Here is a 22,935-nt window from a genome sequence, read left to right on the forward strand (position 1 = left end):
TGTCTAAGAGGGTATCTGGACCCCCATTGGTGCCTTTGTCCCCTTTTATCGCTGGAAGGAGCCCACAGCTTATTTGGAGAGAGGTCTCCCTCCAGCTGCCTCTCAGGGGGATGCTGTTCCTGCTGAATTTCCTAAGCCCACCCAAAGCCCTGGAGAAATTAGGTCACATCCCCAACAGGCCCCATCCGTGGCTCATTTTTCACTTTGTGTGTTCAGTTGTGGCTTTTTCCCTTAGAATGGATGCTCTAAGAGTCCCAGGCTGGCTTCATTATTGTAAAATATTCACACACGATACGTGCACTAACTAGGATTGTTGACTATTTTTACTTTTACTATGATGCTTCTGTTTTAAACTTAGATGGGATGGTATAGGTTAATTTCCCATGATTTGGAAATTATACTTCCAAACAATATATTTGCCCTTCTTGCAGCCACATCAAGCTGCTGACTCATTCTCAGCTTGTATCACTGCTGGTCCAAAATCTTCTCACATATTTGAAGCATCTCAGTCTCCTTCATCCGATATCCAGGACATTTTTCTCCCTTTCTCGAGTAAAGAATTTCCTAATGATCTGTTAAAACTCAGCCCATTTCTCTAAGCTACCAAGACTTTTTTTTGTCTTCTACACTTCCTCCTAATTGTATCTCAGACTTGATTGACGTTCCCTCCAGCTCCTCTACTAAGTCATTAATGCAAGCATGGAAGGGTAAAAGGCCCGGGAGCATCGTGGGCATTCCTTCTGCTCAGCCACTCAGTTGCCATGCCATCCAACTCCACCCTGGGTGAGACGTTAATAGTTTAGAGCACCAAGTTCTTAACACAGGATCCCTTTCCAGAGGCTCCATTCATTTTATTTGAGAATATCTCCCACATTCAATGCTAAGACTTTCCAGTTTTCTTCCCTCTGAATTTTAAGTAAAGGAATGGGATGTGGGAACTTCCCATCTGTTATGGAGGTGTTAGAAGCTGCCAGTTGCCTTTCATGGGCTCACTAGGGGCACCTCTTGTGTTGAGGCCAAAAAACTGATTGTGTGTACAAGGGACACGCAGTGACCGGAACTGAAAGCGGCCCTCTGGTTCCCATCGATTTTCTTCTCAGTATATTTTCCAGATCCATCTGGCAGTTGCTGTAGCAACTTGGACCTTCTCATCCTCCTCCTTCTATTTTGGATTCTACCAATTTACTGCTAATGTTAGTATCAGAAAACCTTGAAAAGTCTGTGTTGAATGTGGGGAGGGAAGCAGCCCTGGTGTTTTTAGCACACACCTTCATATTTTGAGGGATAACTCCAGGTTGGCACAGGAGGCAGCTGGGTTGTGAAAAGAGATCAGCCACCAGTGTTATGAGATCAACTCATATTGTGCTTCTTCTCAAAAGCGGCAGCTGTTTGATATGACTGGAGGCTTCTGGTTCTTCAGTGGCCTGGCCTGCAGGAGTGGGCATGCTGCCTTCTCCTCTCCAGGGTGTAGCCACACTGTGATGCAACAATAAGATGTGGCGGTACTGGGGAAGACTTAAGAAATTAAAAGAAAAAAAATAGTGTTTTTCTCTTGTACAAAAATACTTTCTCACGGCTGTTGGAAGAGTCGTCTCTTCCTTTTTACTCCCAGAATTCTGGAAAATGAATAAACCGAGTAGCTGGAAATTGGGTGGCATATAAATTTAATAAATTATATAATTAATTATATGACCAGTTAGGATAGATAAAGAGGAGAAAACAGATGGCAACATACACCACTTGGAAACTGCTGATCAGGCAGATAGAATCAGGAGCTACAGAAGCTTCAAAGGGGCTTCAGAACTTAATGTCACCTTAGCTGGAAAGAGATAGCTAGTGAGTCAGGGTGGAAACTTCTGCTAAATCCAGAGGCTAAACCAGAAATTAGGGTGTAACGTAACAAGCAAAGTTTATGCAATGACTAAGTTTGCCATGCTCTCCTCATCCAGCATCAGAAGAGGTGCTTTGAGGATCCATGAATTGGGGGACAACAGGATGGCCACCTGATCTCCGCTTCCCCTTGAATTTCTACAGAACGATTCCAACAAAAACAGGCACCCAGATATGCTTGCAACAGCTACAATTGGAGCAGGATCTTGATTTCATCTCATGCTGGTTTGCTGGGCTTTGGTTTACCATGTTGGGTGAAGCCAGCCATTATGGTTTGGAGCTGTGTTGGAAGCCAGCCAGTACGCGGGAGAGGCACGGGATGTGTGTCTTTTCTACCGTGAAGCTTTCGAGTGCACAGCCTTTTGGGGGCTCCAGAATGGCTAGGAGCTGTTCATTTGTGCTTGGTTGAAGTCACCTAAGCAAAAGCCTGACTGTCCTTGGAAAGAGCAGTCGGGTTTTGTAAAAGCATCAGCAACCTGGCCTTCTTTTGAGTTTTGATTTTGTGAAGACAGGGATGATGGTGGTGGAAACCTGCCATTGTGCGATTTCTGTAGAGATGCCAGGCTTGGGAAAATGGGGCATGGGGTAGGAGTGCTCTTGTGGACGAGGTTTGGGTGGCACTAGAATAAGGAGGGTCCACAGCTGCAGGTGGACTGGCTGCCCTCGGAGGGTCAATGTGGATGACTCCGCATTAAGGCAGGGATCGGTCTTGGCAATCTGATATTAATCCCCCGCATACGTGCCGTCTGATGAGCTGTTTGTGGATAACATGAAATTGGGGAGTCTTGTCAATGCTCAAGATGGCAATGTGATTGCAACTTAATCTGACAGGTTGGAAGACTGAGCTGAGAGGACAAAGGTGTCCTTCAGTACGGTGGAAAGTATAACGTGTAAAAAAAATTAGGGCATCTGAGAAGCATCTGGACACTGAGAACAAGTTGAACATGAAGGAGAGGGGATAAGACAGGTCTGGCTGCATTTGAAGAGAAATCTGTAACATCTGGAATGCTGTGTACAGTGCTGGGCGTCTGTTTTCAAAAGGATATGATAGTTTAGAAGAAGCCAAGAGGAGGACAATGAAGATGATGCAGGATCACTGGTGGGATTCAATTTTTTTTACTACCGGTTCTGTGGGCATGGCTTGGTGGGTGTGGCAGGGGAAGGTTACTGAAAAATCCCCATTTCCTCCCAATCAGCTGGGACTCGGCAGGCACAGAATACACTGTGCCAGTCTTAGGTGGTTTTTACCGGTTCTCCAGAGTACTCAAAATTTCCCCTACCAGTTCTCCAGAACTGGTCAGAACCTGCTGAATGCCACCTCTGTGAAGGACGTTGAGGTTTTGCCCTCAGAGGACAGACTGAAGGGACGTGGGAGCAACAAAGACTGAGGGGAGTGTGACAGATAGCTCAGCTTTATAAAGGGAAGTCAGGGAAAGAACCAGAAATAATGAGGACAAGTTGCAACTATTCAGATTTTGCTTGAATATAAGAGAAAACTCCCTAAGGGGAAGATCTGCACCACGGTGGAATAGGGATTGCTGCTTTTCCCACTCTGGAGGTTTTTGAGAACCCAGGCAGTCATTCCCAAGAATGGTTTTCCAGATTTTCCTGCACATTCTCAGGAAATGCTGGGCTAAATAAGCCACAGAAACCACCTTCTTTTCAAAGAGAGTCATTGGGAAGCCATAGTTTAAAGTCTTGGTTGGGGGCTCATTCCTACATCTTATGTTCAGGCCAAGGTGGCTTGCTGTTTGTCGAGGGCCACTGTGGAGCTCCATCTTGGGGCCACCAAGAATGGCAGAAGCCAGAACAAGGGAGCCCAACTGTAAAAGTCCTTCAGAAGTGGCACCAGCACCTGTGTAAGCCAACATTCTCCAGGACTGGCCTGGAAGAGGACCTGAAAGAGGCCAAAGTCTATGGGACTTCTCTGGTCCCTGAGAAGCATTTACTCCCATCTCTCCATTGGCTGCTTCTGCTGTGGCTCTAGGGAGCACAGAAACGCCCACACAACTGTCTCCTCCCCACTCTCGTTCAGGGGCAATGGCAGCTTTGGGGAAGGGGCTTCGTGACTTACCATCCCCCACCAGACAATCTATTCCTTCCTTCGTTCTCTCCCTTTCCAGTAAAGGGGGGGGGGCTTGCAAGGGAGAGACAATTGGTCCCAGGCTTACTAGGGAGAAGTGGTGGTGGTGGGGATTGCCCACATTCTCTGCTCCTTTGACATACCTCAGCTGTTCCCCTCATGCAGACTTCTAGCAGGCTCAGGAATTCCCAGATGTTCTGGGTACCTTCAATCTTTGGCTACCATTCAACCTCTCCAGCTGTTTCTGGTTCCCCTCATCTGTGTTCTTACGGCTTCTCTCAATGCCTGTTGTGTGGCTGGCAAACAATTATTTTCCACAGGCACGAGCTGCCCAGGGAGATACACCAGGCAGGCCAAGGAAAGAGCGAGCAGCTTCTCCTGTGCCAGGGCTCCGTGTGAGGCAGGAAGGGCCTCCCTGCCATGGCACACAACCCAAGGGGCCAAGCTCCTTTGGCTCTAGTGGGGTATCGTCCTGCAGAGTTGCCCAGGCAGGTGCCTACCAGTGGCATCCATCAGATCTGTTGCTTTCATCCAAACACAACACAACTCCCACCCACCCCCTTTGAGATACCTGTCCTTGAGGTCATCAGTCTTTGATGCATCCAGCGTCCTGAGTCAGGCCAGAGGGCGACCCACATGCTGCTCCCCCCACCCCCCAGAATGGCAGCTGCAGAGTTTTGGTTGCTTACTGGCAGAGACTGGAAGGAGGGATTGAAGCAGTTCTCAGCATTAATGCTTTTAGTCTTGAATATGGATTCGGAGATCAGAAAGAGGCTTACCAGATGCTTCATCTGTGCAAAATGGAACAGCAACGGAGGGGGTCCTTTCCTTCCAGTTCAGTGGGACAAATTCAGCCCCGGGAGTTTGGCTTCCCTGCAGCCTCAAATGGGCTCATCCCTTTGCAAAGATCCTCACCAGGAGACGTGGGAGGGAGGTCCCGACTGCAACATGAGATTTGCACCATTCCAGTCCTCCCCCATTTCTGGCAGCCCCCCGTCTGGTTTCCCCTTCCGCCCCTTCCCCCACTCCTGAATAATGACTAGCCTGCCCAGGCAGAGAGGGTGACCCACTGGACAGGCATGAACTGGGGGGGGGGGGAGAGGCGGGAGACATACAAATGTAGGCAGGCTCCAAAATTGGAACAGCCCTGACAAAAACATCCCTTCCTCTCCAAGGATTTTGATTTTAAAAGCAGCCTTTGCTGAAACCAGGAAGAGAGAAGAGGCTGCTGGCGCGAAGCAAAAATCCAAACTGGAAATGTCGGTTATTTCCCATCCCAGCAATTGGGAAACTGGGGCTCCCTCCAGCGAGGGGGGGGAGGTGTTCCTAATCTCAACCCAGACCCAGACAGCCCCACTGAGGGTTGGGGGGGGGAAGCCCCTCCCTGACTCAGCCTTGCTCTCCCAGTGAGGCAGGGCCTCCAAGGGGGTTGAACCAGGATGGGCGATGGGCATCAGGGCAGGATCCTCTGTTGGAATCATCGTATCTCCCTCCAAAGCTCAGGGCAACAGAAGCTGCAGAGGGAGAAGCCCAGCTTGTGGCCCCATCTTCCTTCCTTCCTCCCCCCCCCCATGGCAGAGGTCCATTTTGGAGCCAGCCAGTCAAGGAGCTGAGGAGCCACGTTCTGGGAGGGGGCCCAGCAATGCCGGACAGGCTCTGCTGAGGGGGCTGCTCCATGCAGGAGCCCTCCTCTGTCCCCCAGTAGGTGGGCCTCTTTGGAAGCTCTTCTTCCGCTCCTGAGCAGGTCAGAATTGAGCGGCTGAGTTTGAGGCCATTGTCTGGCAGGAGCCCCCCCCCTCGCCCCCCCCCCCCATTCCCTGAAGTGGCTGGGAAGTTCCTCTGGAAACCCCACAGCCATTAATTATTGACAAGGCCTGGGAAGGTGAGATAAAAGGCAGTCATTGCTCCTCGCCTGTGAGATAGTAAATACATTTAATTACGGGACAAGCGCTGAGGGATCTCTGCCTATATTAAGTTTATTAGCAGAGACATTTAAAAGCATGTCATCATAACAAAAAGGTCTCGTGTAATCCTAAATGTTCCACTTTGATGCAAGACTCCGAAGTGAATAGACTTAATTGAGCAGATGGCGGCTGCTGCTCGGGCTGGGATGGGCGGCTTTTATGGCCAATTAACTTCTGCCTGCCGAGCCCCGCGGCGAAGGGCGGCCTAATGGCTCCCCGGGACCCCGTTCCCGTGCCCGCCCAGCCTGGAGACGGCGGGCCCTGATGCCTCTCGCCCTCTCTCTCCCTGCAGGGAGCTGATGCCGCGGACCCTGGAAGGCCAGCTGACCATGGAGAAGACACCCAGCTACTTCGTGACGGGCGAGGCGGCCGGGCGCATCCACGCCATGGCCAAGGACACCAAGCTGATCGTGGTGGTTCGGGACCCGGTGACGCGGGCAATCTCCGACTACACGCAGACGCTCTCCAAGAAGCCCGAGATCCCCACCTTCGAGGTGCTGGCCTTCAAGAACCGGACTCTGGGGCTGATCGACGCCTCCTGGAGCGCCCTCCGCATCGGCCTCTACGCGCTGCACCTGGAGAGCTGGCTCCAGTACTTCCCGCTGGCCCAGATGCACTTCGTCAGCGGGGAGCGGCTCATCTCGGACCCCGCGGGGGAGCTGGCCAAGGTGCAGACCTTCCTGGGCCTGCGGAGGGTGGTGACCGAGAAGTACTTCCATTTCAACCAGACCAAGGGCTTCCCTTGCCTCAAGAAGCCAGAGGAGAGCGGTGCGCCCCGGTGCCTCGGCAAGTCCAAGGGCCGGACTCACCCCGTCATTGACCGGGACGTCATTCAGAGGCTGCGCAAGTTTTATAAGCCCTTCAATGTCATGTTTTACCAAATGACGGGCCAGGATTTCCAGTGGGAGCAGCAGCAGCAGGCAGGGATGTGATGCAGCCGTGGCAAACGAACCGGCTTTTTCTCCAGAGGTAAATAATGGCTTCCTCCCAGGGAGGAAACCCCTTTGTGGCTGGGGGGCAGGTGGGGGGGAGCAGCCTTTGTGAACATTTACAGTCCCGACCCTTCCCCTCGTTCCAGTTGGGACTCCAGCCACACTGGCCCTCCCACCTCAGGCCAACAGGTTGGGGAAGCCTGCCCTGGCGCTCCTTGGCGTGCAGAGTGCCAGAGTGGGCTCTGCCATGCACCAAGCCCCCTTGGTCAGGAGCTGTCTTCACAGGCAGGGCACCAAAGGTGGCATTCACAGAAGCCCAGCAGCACACAGAAAAGGTAAGGTGGCAAGAACTTGTGGGATGGATCAGGCCTCTGACCTGCGAGCACCTGTGGCTTCAGGTGCAAAACAGCAAGAGGTTTGTGTTCCCACTACAGCAAGGTGATGGCTGCAGCACACCAACTTTCCGTAATCTGCTCAGATTTGAGTCATGTTTCACTCTTTGTGGCCTTCCGCAAGATCACAGAATTGCAATTACCTAAAGACGCCTCAGGCTTTGGGCTCAAAGTCCAGCCTCCATAACTGCCCGCAACTTTCTTGATCTCCTTCCTGCTGTCCCCCTCCGAAGCCCCGCTCAGCCAGCTTTGGGGTCCCAGCCCGACTTTTCGAGATGGCTCCCTGTCCTGCCTGCAGCCTTGTGCTTTGACAATCGGGGGGTCTCCAAGGAGAAATGTGCGCTGGTGCTGCTCTCAGACGGAAGGGGTGGAAATGGGCTGCTGCAGCCGAGGCCAAGGAGAAGGGGGACATCACGTTTGTGGTTGGGGTAAAATGGAAGCTGGTCCCCCTGTGAGTTCTCTGTTTTTATATAGGTAACTACTGAGAGCTAGTCTGGTGTGGCTGTTAAGGGAGCAGGCCAGAAACGGGTAGCTGTGGCTTCTAGTCCTGCCTTAGGCATAAAATCCATAAATTGTAAGTTTATTTTTTTTCTTTTTTGTGCAAAAAGTCCATAAGGGACTGCCCAACAGCAGCAAATTCCATCATCTTCACCAATTGTTCCTCCAGTGAGGATAAGACCGAATCTTTCCATCTTTGTACATACAATAATGTCATTGCAACTAATTATCATGTACAAAACAAAATTCCATGATTTCCCCCCCCCCCAACTGTTTGTCTATCAATCCCACTAGAAAAACCTCTTATCACAATTGTTAATCTTTCAGATCCTGTACATAAGTATTTCAATCCAGAATTTTCTAGCTTTTTACACTTCCGATAAACATGGTAAAATGTCCCTTTTTGTTTACCTTTCCAAACGAAGTCTATATATTCTAGACAATTTTTCTGAGGACAATGCCAATAGTAAGTACATCGTTTTATAAAAAGTTCTTGAGATTCCAACATAGTGTCCTTACTCTCTTCTCTTGAGGAGGAAAAGCAACTATAAATCTAACAAACAAAAAATGAAGTACGTGCTAGAGCTGACTTTCACATATGATTAAGTTCTGACTTCATCTATTAAATGAGAACGATGTTGTCACGCAATCCATTTTGCCAGGATTTAAAGTGTTCAGGTAGGTGACTTTGTAAAAAAAGAGGAAAGGAACCGTCGGTTACGGTCTGAGTGGGCTGTGCCACTTGCTTCCTCCTCCCCACCCCCAGGCTCCCACCGGGGCAGCTTCACATGTTGGAGGATTTGGAGAAGGCGCCTGCATTCCCTCCCGATTCCCCCAGGTGGACCCAGAGGTGGGCCCCCTCCTTGCTTGCTGGCCTGTGCGCTCCGCCAGGACCAGCAAGCCTGGCCTATGAACAAGGTGGCCAAGGCCACCTGTCTTCTCCTTCCAGTTGATTCAGTATCAGCTGATGTGGTTGATGAGTGAGGTTCTGGCTCGCAGCCTCAGGCACATTTGCCTCTCTCGTCTGCCCCACTGACAGAAGCCACAGCCCACCTCTCTTTTTGCCCCTGACAAAAGGGGGTAAACAGGCACATGTCTCGTGAGAAACGGCCAGTGGGACCTTTGACCAAAGAGCCTGAAGCTCCTGAGGAGCAGGTGTCAAGGGGGATGGCTAACGGGGGTCCTGGGCGATGTCTTCGTCTGCCAGACGGGCAGTGGGTCATCCCAAGCAGGGGTTCCAAGTCCGTGGGGGCCATTCTCTGAACGGGCCGCTGCTGCTGCTGCTGCTACTGCTCATGTAATGGGGCGATGCTTCTTCTTTCCCTCCATGCAGATCTGCCTGCAGTGACGAGAGCCTGGCCTGACTTCCAAGGGCCAACTGCCCCCTCCCCAGTGTTGGGGGTGAGTGCTCAGCGGATTGAAGAGGCTTCAGGAGATCCCTTTGGCACCCGATTCCTCCCACTTTCCGAGACCAGGAGGGCGCCCCGAGAGCCCCAGCTCTGCCCTGGAGACACCTCTGCTGTCTGGAGAGAAGAGGGGGGGGGCTGGGTGTCCTTGCTCCCCACTGGGGAAGAAGAGCCATTTCACACGTCCTGCATCCTGCGCCGTGTCTTCAGATGTTTATTTTTGCTATGGTTGAGCCGCTGAGCAGACGGAGGAGATCGCCCTGTTCTCGGGGAGCCCGTTCTGGAAAGTGGCATCCGGGTGGGGGAGGCTGCCCTGGTGTTTAATGGTTGGTGTGGCCCTTCCCAACAGAGGAGCGGAGGGGGCCAATTCCGCTGTATGAAATGCTGCCGGTTTCCTGTTTTCTGGACGGCTGGTGCATTTCCTCTGCCAGCCTCGCCTTTCGCTGTGCAAGAAGACCGTCTGTCTTCTGAGGAAGCCACCAGCCCAGGAAACGTTCCTTTTTTCTTTTTCTTTTTTCTGTTTTGTCTTCCCTGTTTAAATGTCAGCCTCCCTGGCACGGAGAGATTGAATTTTCTATTTGATTTCAATTAGCAAGGCATAAATTATACTTAATTTTCTGCTCCCAGAGACGGAATGAGTCATTGTCCCAGAAAGCTGGCAATGTTATAGTTCAGCCATTGACAATGGAAGGATTCATTGCCTGGAAGGGAAATTGCCTCTCTGCCTCCTCCTCTTCCTCCTCCCCTGCCCCCCACCCTCCTCTGAGTCTCCACCATCCACCTGAACGATGTGGACATGCGAAGCCTCCACCTGGAGCTAAACTCACCCCACAATAAAAACTTGTAACAGCAGCTTCTTCTCTCTGCTGTGTTTATCAGCTCTGGGGTGGGGGGTGGGGGCATCTGCCTTCTGGAAGGGGGGGGGTTCACACGGAGGGGCAGGTGGGGCACCAAAGCTGAGAAAATATTACTCCCTTTTGGCTCTAGAAGAGTAAATAAAATGCAGGCAGGTGGTGAAAAAGCACAAAACCCTCTTAATGCTCATTTTAATTTTCATCAGAGCCTCTTTTATCTCGACAAAAAGAGGTCTTAACACCGAACAGATCAAACTGATTCTCACTAACCCAGCTGTATGGGGGGGAGGGGCACAGTGCGACCTCCAGCTGTTGCCTAACCACAATGGCGATCAGCAAAGGCCACAGAGGGGGATGCTGGGAGCTGTAGTTTAGCAACATCCTTAATCCTGGCATGGCACCCCACCCCCCATCACCCTCTTTCCTTTGGAAATGAGCAGCATTGGGCAAAGTGCAGAGTCGGAGAAAGCCGAGATATTGCAGGAGAAGAAACACACACCTGGATTCTCCATTGGCCACTTTTGGTCTTTGCCTGCCTCTTCACTCGTTCGTGCAAGATTTGGTTTGGGATTTCGTCCTCATCCTGTCCTCTTTACCTCCCCAAACCACCTCAACTATTTATGCTTCTCCTGAAACATCCATCTCGTTGTTCTGCATAATGGAGTGGACAAACGCATGAACTCCCAACACCGGCCAGCCATTATATTGGCATCAAAGCTTGTATGCCTTAAAATGTCTCCCTCCATCCTTCTATCCTTAGGTCTCACATTCATCTAATTTAGGGGTGTCCAAACTTGGCAACTTTAAGACTTGTGGACTTCAACTCCCAGAATTCCCCAGCTGGGGAATTCTGGGAGTTGAAGTCCACAAGTCTTAAAGTTGCCAAGTTTGGACACCCCTGATCTAATTGTTCTGTTTTCTCCTCCTCTCTCTATATAACTTGCATTCATCAATTCCATTTTCCTTGCCAAACCCAATTTCTTGTCTTTTATAAATGAATAATTCCTCTGTCCCCATTCTACTTCATCTTTCCACGCGCTTGGGACAGAGTCCTTTTGTTGCACTCCTGGACTATCTCCATGGCCGTCCCAGGAGCCGAGTTGAGAGGCGACCATTGGAGCCCAGGTACCAACGTTTGAATGCCCAGCCTCAACACCGGCCTGATGCTGCTTGGCGGCAGGGTCCCTGGGGCAGAAGTGAGGCTCCATTCAGACAATAGGACATACCATGGTTAGTAGCAATCCTAGTTAGGCACCCGTATCCTTGCTCACCTTCACTAACTCCTAATTCTTCCAGTGGCAGGTTCCTGGTGCTGAGGCTGAGCCTCTCGAGGGGGAGTTGTGTGCTAGCTTCAGAGTTTAAATTCCAATATTTGAGGGGGGGGCTACACAGAGAGGGTCAAGCTATTCTCCAAAGCACCTGAAGGCCAGAGAAGGAATAATGGATGGAAACTGAACAAGGAGAGATTCAACCTGGAAATAAGGAGGAACCCATGGAACAGAAGTTGCCTTCGGAAATTGTGGGAGCTTCATCACTGGAGGCTTTCAAGAAGAGACTGGACTGCCATCTGTCTGGTGTAGGGTCTCCTGCTTGGGTGGGTGTAGATGACCTACAAGGTCCTGCCCATGTTTGGAGTAATGCCTGAAGTGAGCCTTGGAATCTGGCTGGTCCAGGCGAAAGAAACTCCACGTTGCTCAGAAACTAGTCAGGACAGATCAAAGGCTCCCTGTGAAGCCGCCAAGCCTCTTCCTTTTGCTGCTTAATGCAAGCAGAACCTCTTCCATTTATTCTCTCCATCTCTGGTGTGTTTCCAGGCTGTCATGCATAATCCCTATCTAGCAGGTTGGGGGAAAATTATTTTACCATCTCGTATAATTGTGCCACTGGAAAAAAGCAACTGGATTTTTTTTAATCAACAAAATGAAGAAGTAGTGAACTATAAAATTGCTAATTATTTTCTAGTAAATTTACTTTTGAATAACTTGAGACACCAATTACAGGGACCATTAAGCACCATTAGCGGTGGGTGTGCCAAGGCTGGACGCCACTCGCAGCAGGAAAGCTAGCGGAAGCTTTGATTTCCTGCTTGGAGGCGGGCATGGACTGCCTGCCCTCTTGCTTCTCTCCCATCCTTCGCCAGGAACTTAAAAAGTCATCAGATGTTTAATTATGTATTAAATTAGAATAGAGGGGTTTTCAGAAAAAGAAAAAGGAGCCTGATGTTCCTGTACTGGGATTCCAGCATTCCTCGAGGAAAAAACACTCTTCACTCAGAGCCTGGCACGCAAGGGGAGGGGGAAATTCAACTCTTCCCTTTGGGTGCCCTTTGGAGAAGCCGAGGGGCCCGTCCAACAGCCCTCCTGGCTGGCTGGCAGCCTCCTCTTCCATTGCAGCCCAAGCAGAATCTCCTCCAGCTCCAGTTCGGTTAGTACACCCCAAAAGGTGACGATGTGTGGTGGAGTGTCCAAGGCTTGTGGCCACCCGCCCCTCCTGGGCCAAGGACTCAAGGCTGACGTGCCCCTCAAACTGAAAGGGAGGCAGCTCCTCCCCCTATGGCCATGACTTCTCTTGTTGCATCAAGGTGACCCCATGTCTCTTTCCACTCTGAGAGGGTCAGGAATCAGAAGGCCGTGTTTCCAAGCATGGAGCCCCATGTTGGGTTACTCATCTACATTCAGGCCAGTCCAGGGTTTCATGTGCTGGAAAAAAGCAGATTCTTTCAAGGGGCCGAAAGCAGCCAAAGGCAACACTCCTGATCCGTGGCTCCCCCTCCCCTCCCTCGGGGGGGGGCAGTGAACGAGGCCTTGTGCAGTTCTTCTCTCGCCATGCAGTTGGGACCCGATTCCCATGTGGGGCTGCTTTCAGCCCCCAAGTGCAGCTTATGGCTGGGGGAGGGGCACAACAAGGAAGGGCCAATATGCCAGTCTCAAAACTCCAACTCCGAGGGATCCTCAGGGTTTCTTCTTCCTCATCAAACTTGAATGGGATGCCCCGAGTTCAGGTTTGGACTCTACTTAAAAAATAAATTATTGACTGAGGTGAAGAGGTGAAGGGAATGCTTATTAAATTTGCAGACAACACAGAAATGGACAGGATAGTGAATACCTAAAAAGACAGAGATAAATTTCAAAAAACCTTGGTAGAAAAATGGGTTGAAAATAAGAGATTGAAATTTGACAGATAAATGCAAATTGCTGCTTAGGATAAATATATGAAGCACACAAGGGTAATACGGGATCTTGGACTAATAGCTGAACTAAACGTAGAAGTTACATATCCTTTCAAAGATTGTAGGACCAGCTGAGTGTATCTTAAGTTGATCCTAGCCTCCTTCTGGATAACATAGAACCATAGAATACGGATGGCTTCACAGTTGGCAGAACAACGGTGTCCAGCGTGTGTTTTTAAGGTTCTGGGTCTACCTGGAGAGAGGCTTGCTGTGGGGCACCCCAACGTTTAGCCCTGGCCCCCCTGCTTTTCAATGTTTTCCTCAATGATGCACACAAGTGGGTGGAAAGACGATTCGTATGGGCAAACACACAAAACTGGGGCAGGGACTGCTATGACTTCAGAAGATGAGCTCAATGTTAGAAAGAATCCTAGTATAGTTGAATATTGGGGCCTCTCTAGCACTATATAATTTAATGGAGGGAAGTGCACAGTTCTACATAACAATAAAAGAGAATATTTGTAGCTCAGGATTGAAATGTCCTTGGTCCTTGGTGCTCTCTGAGCTTGATTGTTCTCTTACAGACATTTCATTAGCCAAACTAGGTAAGATCATAATTTGACATTGATTATGATGTTACCTAGTTTGGGTAATGAAATGTCTGCAAGAAAACAGCCAAGCTCAGACAGCACCAAGCACCCTGCAGTGCTACATTTCAGTAGGGTAAAACCAGAGGTTCACAGGTCCAAGATAGGCAGGGCCTGTCTCAACACTTGTGAGAATGGTCTAGGCACCCGGGTAGAACACAAGCCAACCATCTCCTTCAGCTGCCAAAAGAGTCAATGCAGCCATGGGCTGCATCAACCAAGACATAGTACGGAGGTCACGGGAAGTGATAGTTCTGCTGTAAGCTGAGCTGCTCAAACTGCACCTGGAATAACTGTGTACGCTTCTTGTGGCAATAGAAGAAGAAGGACATTGAGGAAGGGAAGGGCGGCAGAGACAAGTAACAAAGGTGGTGAGGGACTTGGAGATTAAGTCATATGAAGAGCAATTAATGGAAGTGGCTGCGTTTACCTAAAGAAGAGGAGAGTGGGAGGACGGGGAGACAGACCTGATAGCAGCCTTCCACTATTATCACAGGGAAAGAGGCTCTGAATTCATTCAACCTGGTGCCTGAGAGTAGGACAAGAACCGATGGCTGCATACGCTACAGTGAGAAGTCCAAAGTCAAAATAAGGTGGAATTTCCTTACCATAAGAATGATCAATCATTGGGGGAGCGGCCTGCCTCCTGGAGTCCTGGGTGCCCCATTACTGGAGGCTTTCAAGGAACGATTGAACAGTCCCAGGCCTCTAGTTTGGCCTGGGCATGAGTTGAAATAGAAGATCTCCAGGCTTTCTTCCAAATCTATAATTCCATTATCATCCTATGATGATAATTTAGAAGAAGACGAAGACCTGAATAGGACCCAGATTATTGGATTTACTGTAGGTTCTAAGAAGGCAGATTGTGACACAACAGTGTGGCTAAGTCCTTTCTGCCATCCGGTCACATAATCTTCCGGATAGGCAAGCTGTGCCTGGAGATGATGAGCTCAGTCTAAGAAACAGCAGAGAGTGAAACATGGAAGCAATTCCACACCCAGGGATTTCTCACTGGGGCTGGGAGGAGAGAAAGGAAGCGAAGTTGCAGATGGATGGCCAGGGAGGGGCAGTTGCCCCTGGAGTCTTGCGAGGAAGAAGATGGCTAGCATCAAAATGGATCGATCTAATCACAATGAATACAGACAGCCTTTGCTGCTGAAGACCTGCTGGTTCTGGGATGGACACTGAATAATTTTAGGTGGAGAGAAAACTAATGAAGGTAAAAGGGGACCAGACTTTGAAGGATGATGCCTACCTGAGCAGAGGAAGGAGAGTAGCAGAAGAAAGAATAGGGACTTGAATATGGCAGCCATGAGAGGTTGTCAGCTAAGCATAAATAAAGCCCTTGGTTAACTCTGGTGGGAGTTTTAGGGATAGTTAGACATAGAATGACAGTCTTAAATTAAACCCTGCCTCATTAGAAGAATTATAGGGCAGACGGGAAACCAGATAATCTAATAACCTAGGAATGCTAGACCAAGCAATCAATTAATTCACTGGTATTTTTACTGCATATGAAGCTCCTTTACAGCCCCAACTATAAGAGACTTTGGACAAAGACATTTGTTTGGGTAAGATAAAGTAGAGCTCACCTGATTCGCCTGGCATGAGTGAAGGAGAAACCGGTGTTCTTTGTGTAATGAATAAAGCAGAACAAAAGGAAGGCTTTCATGTGGAGTTCATCTGATTCACCCTGCAAAAACACAGCCTCCAGGACAATGCCTTGGCAGGGGTGGGGCCTGAGAGACAAATGGCACAGTGTTGCGAATAAAAGCCTGTGGCCAAGATGGAAAGGATGGTTTGGGCTGAGCTCTCCTGCTGAGATCCAGAGGCTTTGCTTGCAAGCCCCAGTGGAGTCAGAGGTGAGTTCCTGCAGGTGGCCTTTGTCAAAGGTGGGCAGAGATGCTCCGAGATGCAGGCTGGGTGAAGCCAGGACTAAGGAGCTGAGGCTGCAGCGCTTGAGGGAGGAGAGCCATCCGAAGTTTGCGCTCCAGGCCAGAGCAATTTTCAAGGTGGCAGACCCAGAGTCAATCCAAGGCAACGGACAGCAATTGAGGGTGGAGACAATATTTCCCAAACTGCATCCCCATCTTTGCATGGAGGGTGAGGGGAACGGTTAGGACTTTTCCAAGAAAGCCTTACGTAGCAACAGCAGGAGGAGGACAGACAACTCTCCAGGAAGATGCCTGTAGAAGAAAAAGCACTTAATGAGGCCAAACATCCAGAATGGGGTTAAGCCAAGAGAGAGAGAGAGAGAGAGAGAGAGAGAGAGAGAGAGAGAGAGAGAGAGAGAGAGAGAGAGAGAGAGAGAGAGAGAGAGAGAGAGAGAGAGAGAGAGGAGAGAGAGAGAGAGAGAGAGAGAGAGAGAGAGAGAGAGAGAGAGAGAGAGAGAGAGAGAGAGAGAGAGAGAGAGAGAGAGAGAGAGAGAGAGAGAGAGAGAGAGAGAGAGAGAGAGAGAGAGAGAGAGAGAGAGAGAGAGAGAGAGAGAGAGAGAGAGAGAGAGAGAGAGAGAGAGAGAGAGAGAGAGAGAGAGAAGAGAAGAGAAGAGCAGAAGGCAGAAAGAGCTGCAGGATCCGATGCCAATTGCAACGGTTGGGCCAGGGAGACAAAGTGATAGGTTCTGGCAGCTGCTGGGGGCTTTTGCCTGCCGGATTAAAGTTCCCGAGTTGGCAGACAGAGGTGAGGCCAAGACTTTCTCTGCAATGTTTGGGGGACCTGCCTCAGTCGATGTCCAGATTCACGCCCACTTGAGAGCATCTCCTGCTCCTTCAGTCAGAGAGGAGGAGAATGCAAAGAAGATGATGCTGGCCCTGGTGAAATAACCAAGGATGCATCCAGCAGGGACACAGAGAGCCCTCTGATGACCATAGGATGAGTTAGGGAGAGTTTAGGGCAAAGTTACTGGATTTAGGAGTCACATGGCCGGGACAGAGAGGTAGTAGAGTTACCTTACAAGCAGGCCTTGCAAGTCCTACCAAGCCCAATCTGATTCTGTCTGAATAAAAAAGAGGCAGGGAAGCTGGTGGAGAATTATTCAGCAGCCAGGAACTCAGAAGACCCCTGCAGTGGAGTTTCAAATTTGGCCAAAGTCTCAGAGCAGGAATAGACAAAATTCCAAGGGAAAAAGTAATGAACAAAACCTCTTAGACAGCCTGAACTAAAAGGAAGAAAATTCCAAAGAAGGCAAAACCTGTTAAGGAGAGGGAAAAGTATGCAAAATGGATAGTCTGCACATAGGACAGCGTTTCTCAACCTTGGGAACTTTAAGATGTGTGGACTTTAACTCCCAGAGAGAATTCTAGGAGTTAGCAATAGCATTTAGACTTATAAACCACTTTACAGGCCTCTTTAAGCAGTTTACGGTCAGCATATTGGCTCCAACAATCATTTTAACAACCTCAGAAGGATGGAGGGCTGAGGATCAAACTCCTGAACTGCCGGCAGCCAGCAGCCAGCAGAACTAGAATGCAGTACTGCATTCTAACCACCAGGGCTCTTCTGGGTGGGAGTCTTAAAGTTCCCAAGGTTGAGAAACACCAACATATAATTCAAGAATACACTGAACTAAGCTTCCCCAGCAGAAAGGGGGCGTGGCATCCATAGAAGTCCCTGCCAGGACCTTGGACACTGGCAGCAATTGAGCCAGGCAGAACATCTCCCAGGTGAGCTGAGAGAGGCTGTCCCTGCTGTCTTTGGGCAAACAAAACATTGTCTGCTTTGCCGTCAAATCTTAAATCAGGTGAAGAAAACCAATGCTGATCTTGTGACTGAGTTGCCACAGGAAGGAACTCTTGGTATTCAGCTACCAATATGTGGGCAGCTAAGAGCTAAAGAAAGAACTCTGCAGCATCTGCAGGAAGGAGAAATAGTTTATCCGAAGAGAAAATGGTAGAAAAGCAGAAGGAAGATGGGGAGGCAGAAGGATTGTCTGCATTTTTACCTTTCCATCTAAATCACATTTATTTATTCATATTATTTATTAATCAAATTTTATGGCCCATCTCACTACGCTGTATGTGACTCTGGGAAGTTCAATAAAAAGAGACCATAGAAATCATATAAAATCATACAAAGTGAAAAAGAGCTTCCACATGGCCCCAGCCAGGGCTGCCGCTCACGCTTCAACCCCTGGCCAGATGGCAGAATCTGCCTTAACTCTCTTCTGGAAGGCCAAGAGCCTTGGGGGCCAACCTCACTTCCAGGGAGAAGATGTTCCACAGGGTGGGGCAATGGCAGAGAAAGCTCTCCTCCTCAGCCCCACCGAAGGGGTCCATAATGTGCCCCCCCCCCCCGCTAGATAGGGTGGGATGAGTTGAAGTAATAGGGATGAGATGGTCCTTCAGATAACCTGGTCGCATGCCATGCAGGGCTTCAAAGGTATCTTGAATTGCACCCGGAGGCAAACTGGCACTCAGTGCAGTTCATGCGGCAGAGGCGATGCATGGGCAGCCAACACTGCCATAACTGCCCACACCACCACATTTTTCATGAGCTGAAGCTTCCAGATCCTCTCCAAGGGCAGCTCAGTGCAGAGCATGTGGTCCATACAGGAGAGGACCAGGCCTTGAGTGACCAAGATGACTTCCTGATCCAAGAAAGGGCATAAGTGGCACACAAGGCAAAGAGGAAAAAAATGTCCTCTTTTCTAGGATCAGGATTTGCAAGATTATGAACAGGGTCTACCTGGGGCAATGCTACCCCATCCAGGAGCAGAGATGATAAGCCTCTAGACACAGAAGAACTGCCCACCCACAGCCACTCCATCTTACCAGGTCCAGGAAAGCAGCCAGATAAAGAGAAAAAAGCTCTTAGGGATCTGGCAGAATCAGAGGCCAGCCCTTCAGGATGAAATGGGAGGTGGATGTAAGACACTCCCCCCTTTAGACCCCCATCGGGGGCAGGGCTGGCAAAGGATCATGAGAGGAAAGGTGGACAAAACTCTTGTTCCACAGAGCTTCACAGCCCTGACTGACCACTCCTGCACAAAACTCCTGTGCGGTTTGTGTGGAGCAGACATGATTCTAATAAGACTGAGAGGCAGATTTTTTGACCAGCAGTGATCAAGGATGAGGAACACATGGCCAATCCTGCCCAGAGGGCCACTACAGCACATGAAGCCAAAGGACAAGCAAGGACCAATGCTCCCCGGTCCACTTCATGCATCGCCATGGTTTAGATGCAATGCCAGTCAAAGAAACCAGCATAGTTGGCTTATCTGTGACTCAGCCACTAGAAAGCTCCAGGCAAAAGTTTGCACCAGCAGCAGCAGCAGCAGCAGCCGTGGCTGATGAGCTGATGAATAGCCGGAGATCCTGGCAGTTCAAACCACACTCTTTCCGTCTGCTGTTTGCTGTTCAGAACTGGAAAATTTGGAATCAGAGCAAACCCACCCCATGCTAGAGAGAGGACAGAGAGTCTTAACCGACTCTGCAAAAAAGAGATCAAGTAACTGTGCAGAGAAGGACCCCGGGTGCTATTTTGACATGCTCAGCCCTTTTTAACTCTTACATGGAAAAAGGCTGGGCCTGGGGGAGGGGGGAGGGGGGACTAGAGTGACTATGGAGGAGAAGAGTGATCAAACATACATACATACATACATGTATGGGCCAGGACTAACACTGGGGGGGCCGCTGAAGTTGGGGGGAGGCAGGCTACGATGGGGCTTGCCCTTAAAGAGCTATGCTGGAGCCTGGCAGAAGGAGGGAGCCCTGTGGCACCAAGGGCAGGACAGGTCTGTGCCCAGGAGGTTGGCAGGAGGCTTCCACTGGCAGGAGGTTTAGTGCCAGGAAGAGAAAGGATTTATCAACCCCTGCCATTTACCTGCCATGGCTAACCCACCCGCTTGTCACTTGTTTACTTATTATTTTGACTATCTATAACTATGGACTACTGTGTGTGCCTGCGGGACTACCCCCCACCATCTTTCACCAGCTTTCACCCGCTTACCATCAAATTTACCATCAATTTTACCATCAAACTCCATCAAATATCTACTTAGACTGCCTGCCCACCCACACCACAGATTGCCTATTGGCCTCCACCATGTACCATCTACTTTCCACCTATTTGCCATCTATCCACCATCTACTTATTATCCACGTACTGACTTACCATCTGATGTGGAACCTGGCTTGCTGACTTAATTAACATCTATAGCACCCTGGCCCTTGCTGCAGCTCCCCCCAGTATACACTCGAGGTCAGATTTGCTCCTGCTGCGGGAGTCCCCCCTCTCGCAGGTGTGGCCCTCCGCCCTTTCAAGGGCCCACCTTGATGACGGATTCATTAATCCCGAGAGGTGGAGGAAGCGGAGACTCAGGGGGTTTTTAGTCAAATGTTTTTTAAATTCTTTTAGGGGCTCAGGGGTTGGGGGGTGGGTGGGTCAGATCAGGAGCGATGACGAAGCCAGGTCACCAGGTGGGGTCTTGAGCAGAAGGAGCAGAGAGGAGGAGGGGGGAGAGGATACCATTCCTATACAGGGCTCTTTGATTCCAACGGTCGTAGGGAGGGGCAGATATGAGGACAGATTAACAACTCGCAGTCGGTTGGGAGACCGTGGGTGCTGGTTACACCCGGTCGCTTGTACCAACCCCCGCGTTCTAGGTGGTCAGGATTTGCAGGCCCAGGGCCTGAGGCTGCTGTTATGCAATGCGAGGTCCGTTATCAATAAGGCCCCCCTCATTCATGATCTAATTTTGGAGGGGGAGCCGGACCTCGCGGGAATAACGGAAACCTGGTTGGGCCACGAGGGAGGGTTACCCCTCGTGGAGATGTGCCCACCAGGTTACCAAGCATTTCACCAGCCCCGGGCCCGGGGAAGGGGCGGTGGGGTAGCAGTGATTATCCGGGAGGACTTAGAGCCGAGGGAGTCCACTGTGCCACAGACGTCCGGTTGTGAATCCCTTGTTGTGAAATGGGGCCCTGGGAGGCAGTTGGGCCTGCTGATAGTATACCTGGCTCCCCGCCATACATCAGCAACCCTGCCTGAGCTCCTCGAGCTAATCTCATCGGTGGCGGTTGAGACCCCCAAACTTTTAGTAATGGGGGACTTTAACCTGCCGTCAGTGGGAGAAGCTTCAGAGGGGGTTCGGGAGTTCATGGCTTCCATGACAGCCATGGACCTGACTCAAATGATTCAGGGCCCGACACACGAGGGAGGTCACACCTTGGACCTCGTTTTTGTCTCTTGCCAGTGGTTGAGTGATCTGGGAGGAGTGAATTTAACCATCACTCCTCTATCATGGTCAGATCACTCACTCCTCCGACTTGACTTCCCTGGTGCTACCCCTCGCTGCGGGGAGGCGGAACCGGAAAACACTAGATGGTTCCGCCCCAGGCGCTTAATGGAACCAGATAGGTTCCAGACGGAGCTTGGGCCACCTCCTGCAGCCCTGACCCGCCCTCGGGTAGAGGACCTGGTGGCCGCGTGGAATAATGCGACTACCGGGGCCTTGAACCGGGTGGCGCCTTTGCGGCCTCTCCGGCGGCAACGATTCACCCTGGCTCCTTGGTTCACCGAGGAGCTAAGGGTGATGAAGCGCCGCAAGAGATGCCTAGAGAGTCGTTGGAGATCCTCCCGATCCGAATTGGACCGAGCACAGGTACGAGCCCATTTAAGGACGTACCTAGTGGCATTGAGAACGGCTAAACGTCGATACTGTGCCGCTCTCATTGCATCCGCAGAGAACCGCCCTGCCGCCCTGTTTCAGGTGTCCCGCTCCCTTCTGTTTCAGAGGCCGCGGGAGGCCCCTCTACAGGGTAGAGCAGAGGAGTTTGGGAAATACCTGCTGGATAAAGTCGCTCAAATCCGGAAGGATTGGGTCCCCTTCAGTGGCCCAGTCGAGACGCCAGTGGCGAGTCTTGAGAAACCTTTTTGGGAGGAGTTTGACTTGGTTGCCATCGAGGATTTGGACAGATTGCGTGGACGACTGCGACCTACCACATGTTTGCTGGACCCGTGTCCCTCCTGGCTTGTACTGGCTTCCTGGGAGGTTACACGCGACTGGCTCCTGGGCCTAGTGAACGCTTCGTTGGGTGAGGGGTCTCTCCCGGCCGCCTTGAAAGAGGCGGTGGTGAGACCCTTGCTCAAGAAGCCTTCCCTGGACCCTACGGAGCTGGCCAATTATCGTCCTGTCTCCAACCTTCCCTTTTTGGCGAAGGTTGTAGAGAGTGTGGTGGCTTCTCAGTTCCCACGACATCTGGAGGAGAATGATTATCTAGACCCGCGCCAGTCCGGCTTTCGCCCTGGGCACAGCACTGAGACGGCCTTGGTCGCGTTGGTAGACGATCTCTGGAGGGCCAGAGATAGGGGTTGCTCCTCTATCCTGGTCCTATTAGACCTCTCGGCGGCTTTTGATACCATCGACCATAGTATCCTGTTGCACCGACTGGAGGGGTTGGGGGTCCGGGGCACCGTTTTGCGGTGGTTCGGCTCCTACCTCTCCGGCCGGACGCAACGTGTGTTGGCAGGGGGGCAGAGGTCGACCCTAAGCCCCCTTACTTGTGGGGTGCCACAGGGGTCGGTCCTCTCGCCGCTCCTGTTCAACACATACATGAAGCCGCTGGGTGAGATCATCCGTGGTTTCGGGGTGGGATATCATCTGTACGCTGACGATACTCAGCTGTACATTTCCACCCCGAACCACCCCAACGAGGCCATCGAAGTGATGTCCCGGTGTGTGGAAGCCGTACGGGTCTGGATGGATGACAACCGACTCAGGCTCAACCCTTCCAAGACGGAGTGGCTGTGGGTTCCGGCCCCCCGGTTCAACCAGATAATTCCATCTCTGGCCATTGGGGGCATTCAACTTGCCCCCGTGGAGCGGGCGCGCAATTTGGGCGTCCTCCTGGATGCCAGGCTGTCCATGGATGAACATGTGACAGCCGTGGCCAGGGGGGCGTTCCACCAGGTTCGCCTGGTGCGCCAATTGCGCCCCCTATTGGACCGGGACGCCTTACGCACAGTCACCCATGCGCTGGTGACGTCTCGCCTGGACTACTGTAACGCTCTCTACATGGGGCTCCCCTTGAAATGCACTCGGAGACTGCAGTTGGTCCAGAATGCGGCCGCGCGGGTGATTATGGGGAGTACCAAGTACTCC

General features: G+C 50.9%; 1 protein-coding gene across 2 annotated transcripts in view; it reads left to right on the plus strand.

The window, feature by feature from the left end:
- Positions 1 to 10,011, plus strand: part of LOC309398476 (heparan sulfate glucosamine 3-O-sulfotransferase 4-like) — a 96,518-nt gene extending 86,507 nt beyond the window's left edge. The window contains exons 2-4 of one of the 2 annotated variants that reach the window (XR_014176412.1): positions 6,230 to 6,906; positions 8,293 to 8,437; positions 9,093 to 10,011. Coding sequence is in view for 1 of the 2 variants with exons in the window: in XM_081965406.1 (XP_081821532.1) it covers positions 6,230 to 6,869 (640 nt within the window). In the remaining variant the exon portion in view is untranslated. The remainder of the gene's footprint in view (positions 1 to 6,229; positions 6,907 to 8,292; positions 8,438 to 9,092) is intronic. The other variant, XM_081965406.1, reaches the window with a different exon arrangement.
- Positions 10,012 to 22,935: the final 12,924 nt, after the last annotated feature.

The sequence above is a fragment of the Natrix helvetica genome, assembly GCF_964273705.1.
Source record: "Natrix helvetica genome assembly, chromosome: 13".
NCBI classification, from domain to species: Eukaryota; Metazoa; Chordata; class Lepidosauria; order Squamata; family Natricidae; genus Natrix; species Natrix helvetica.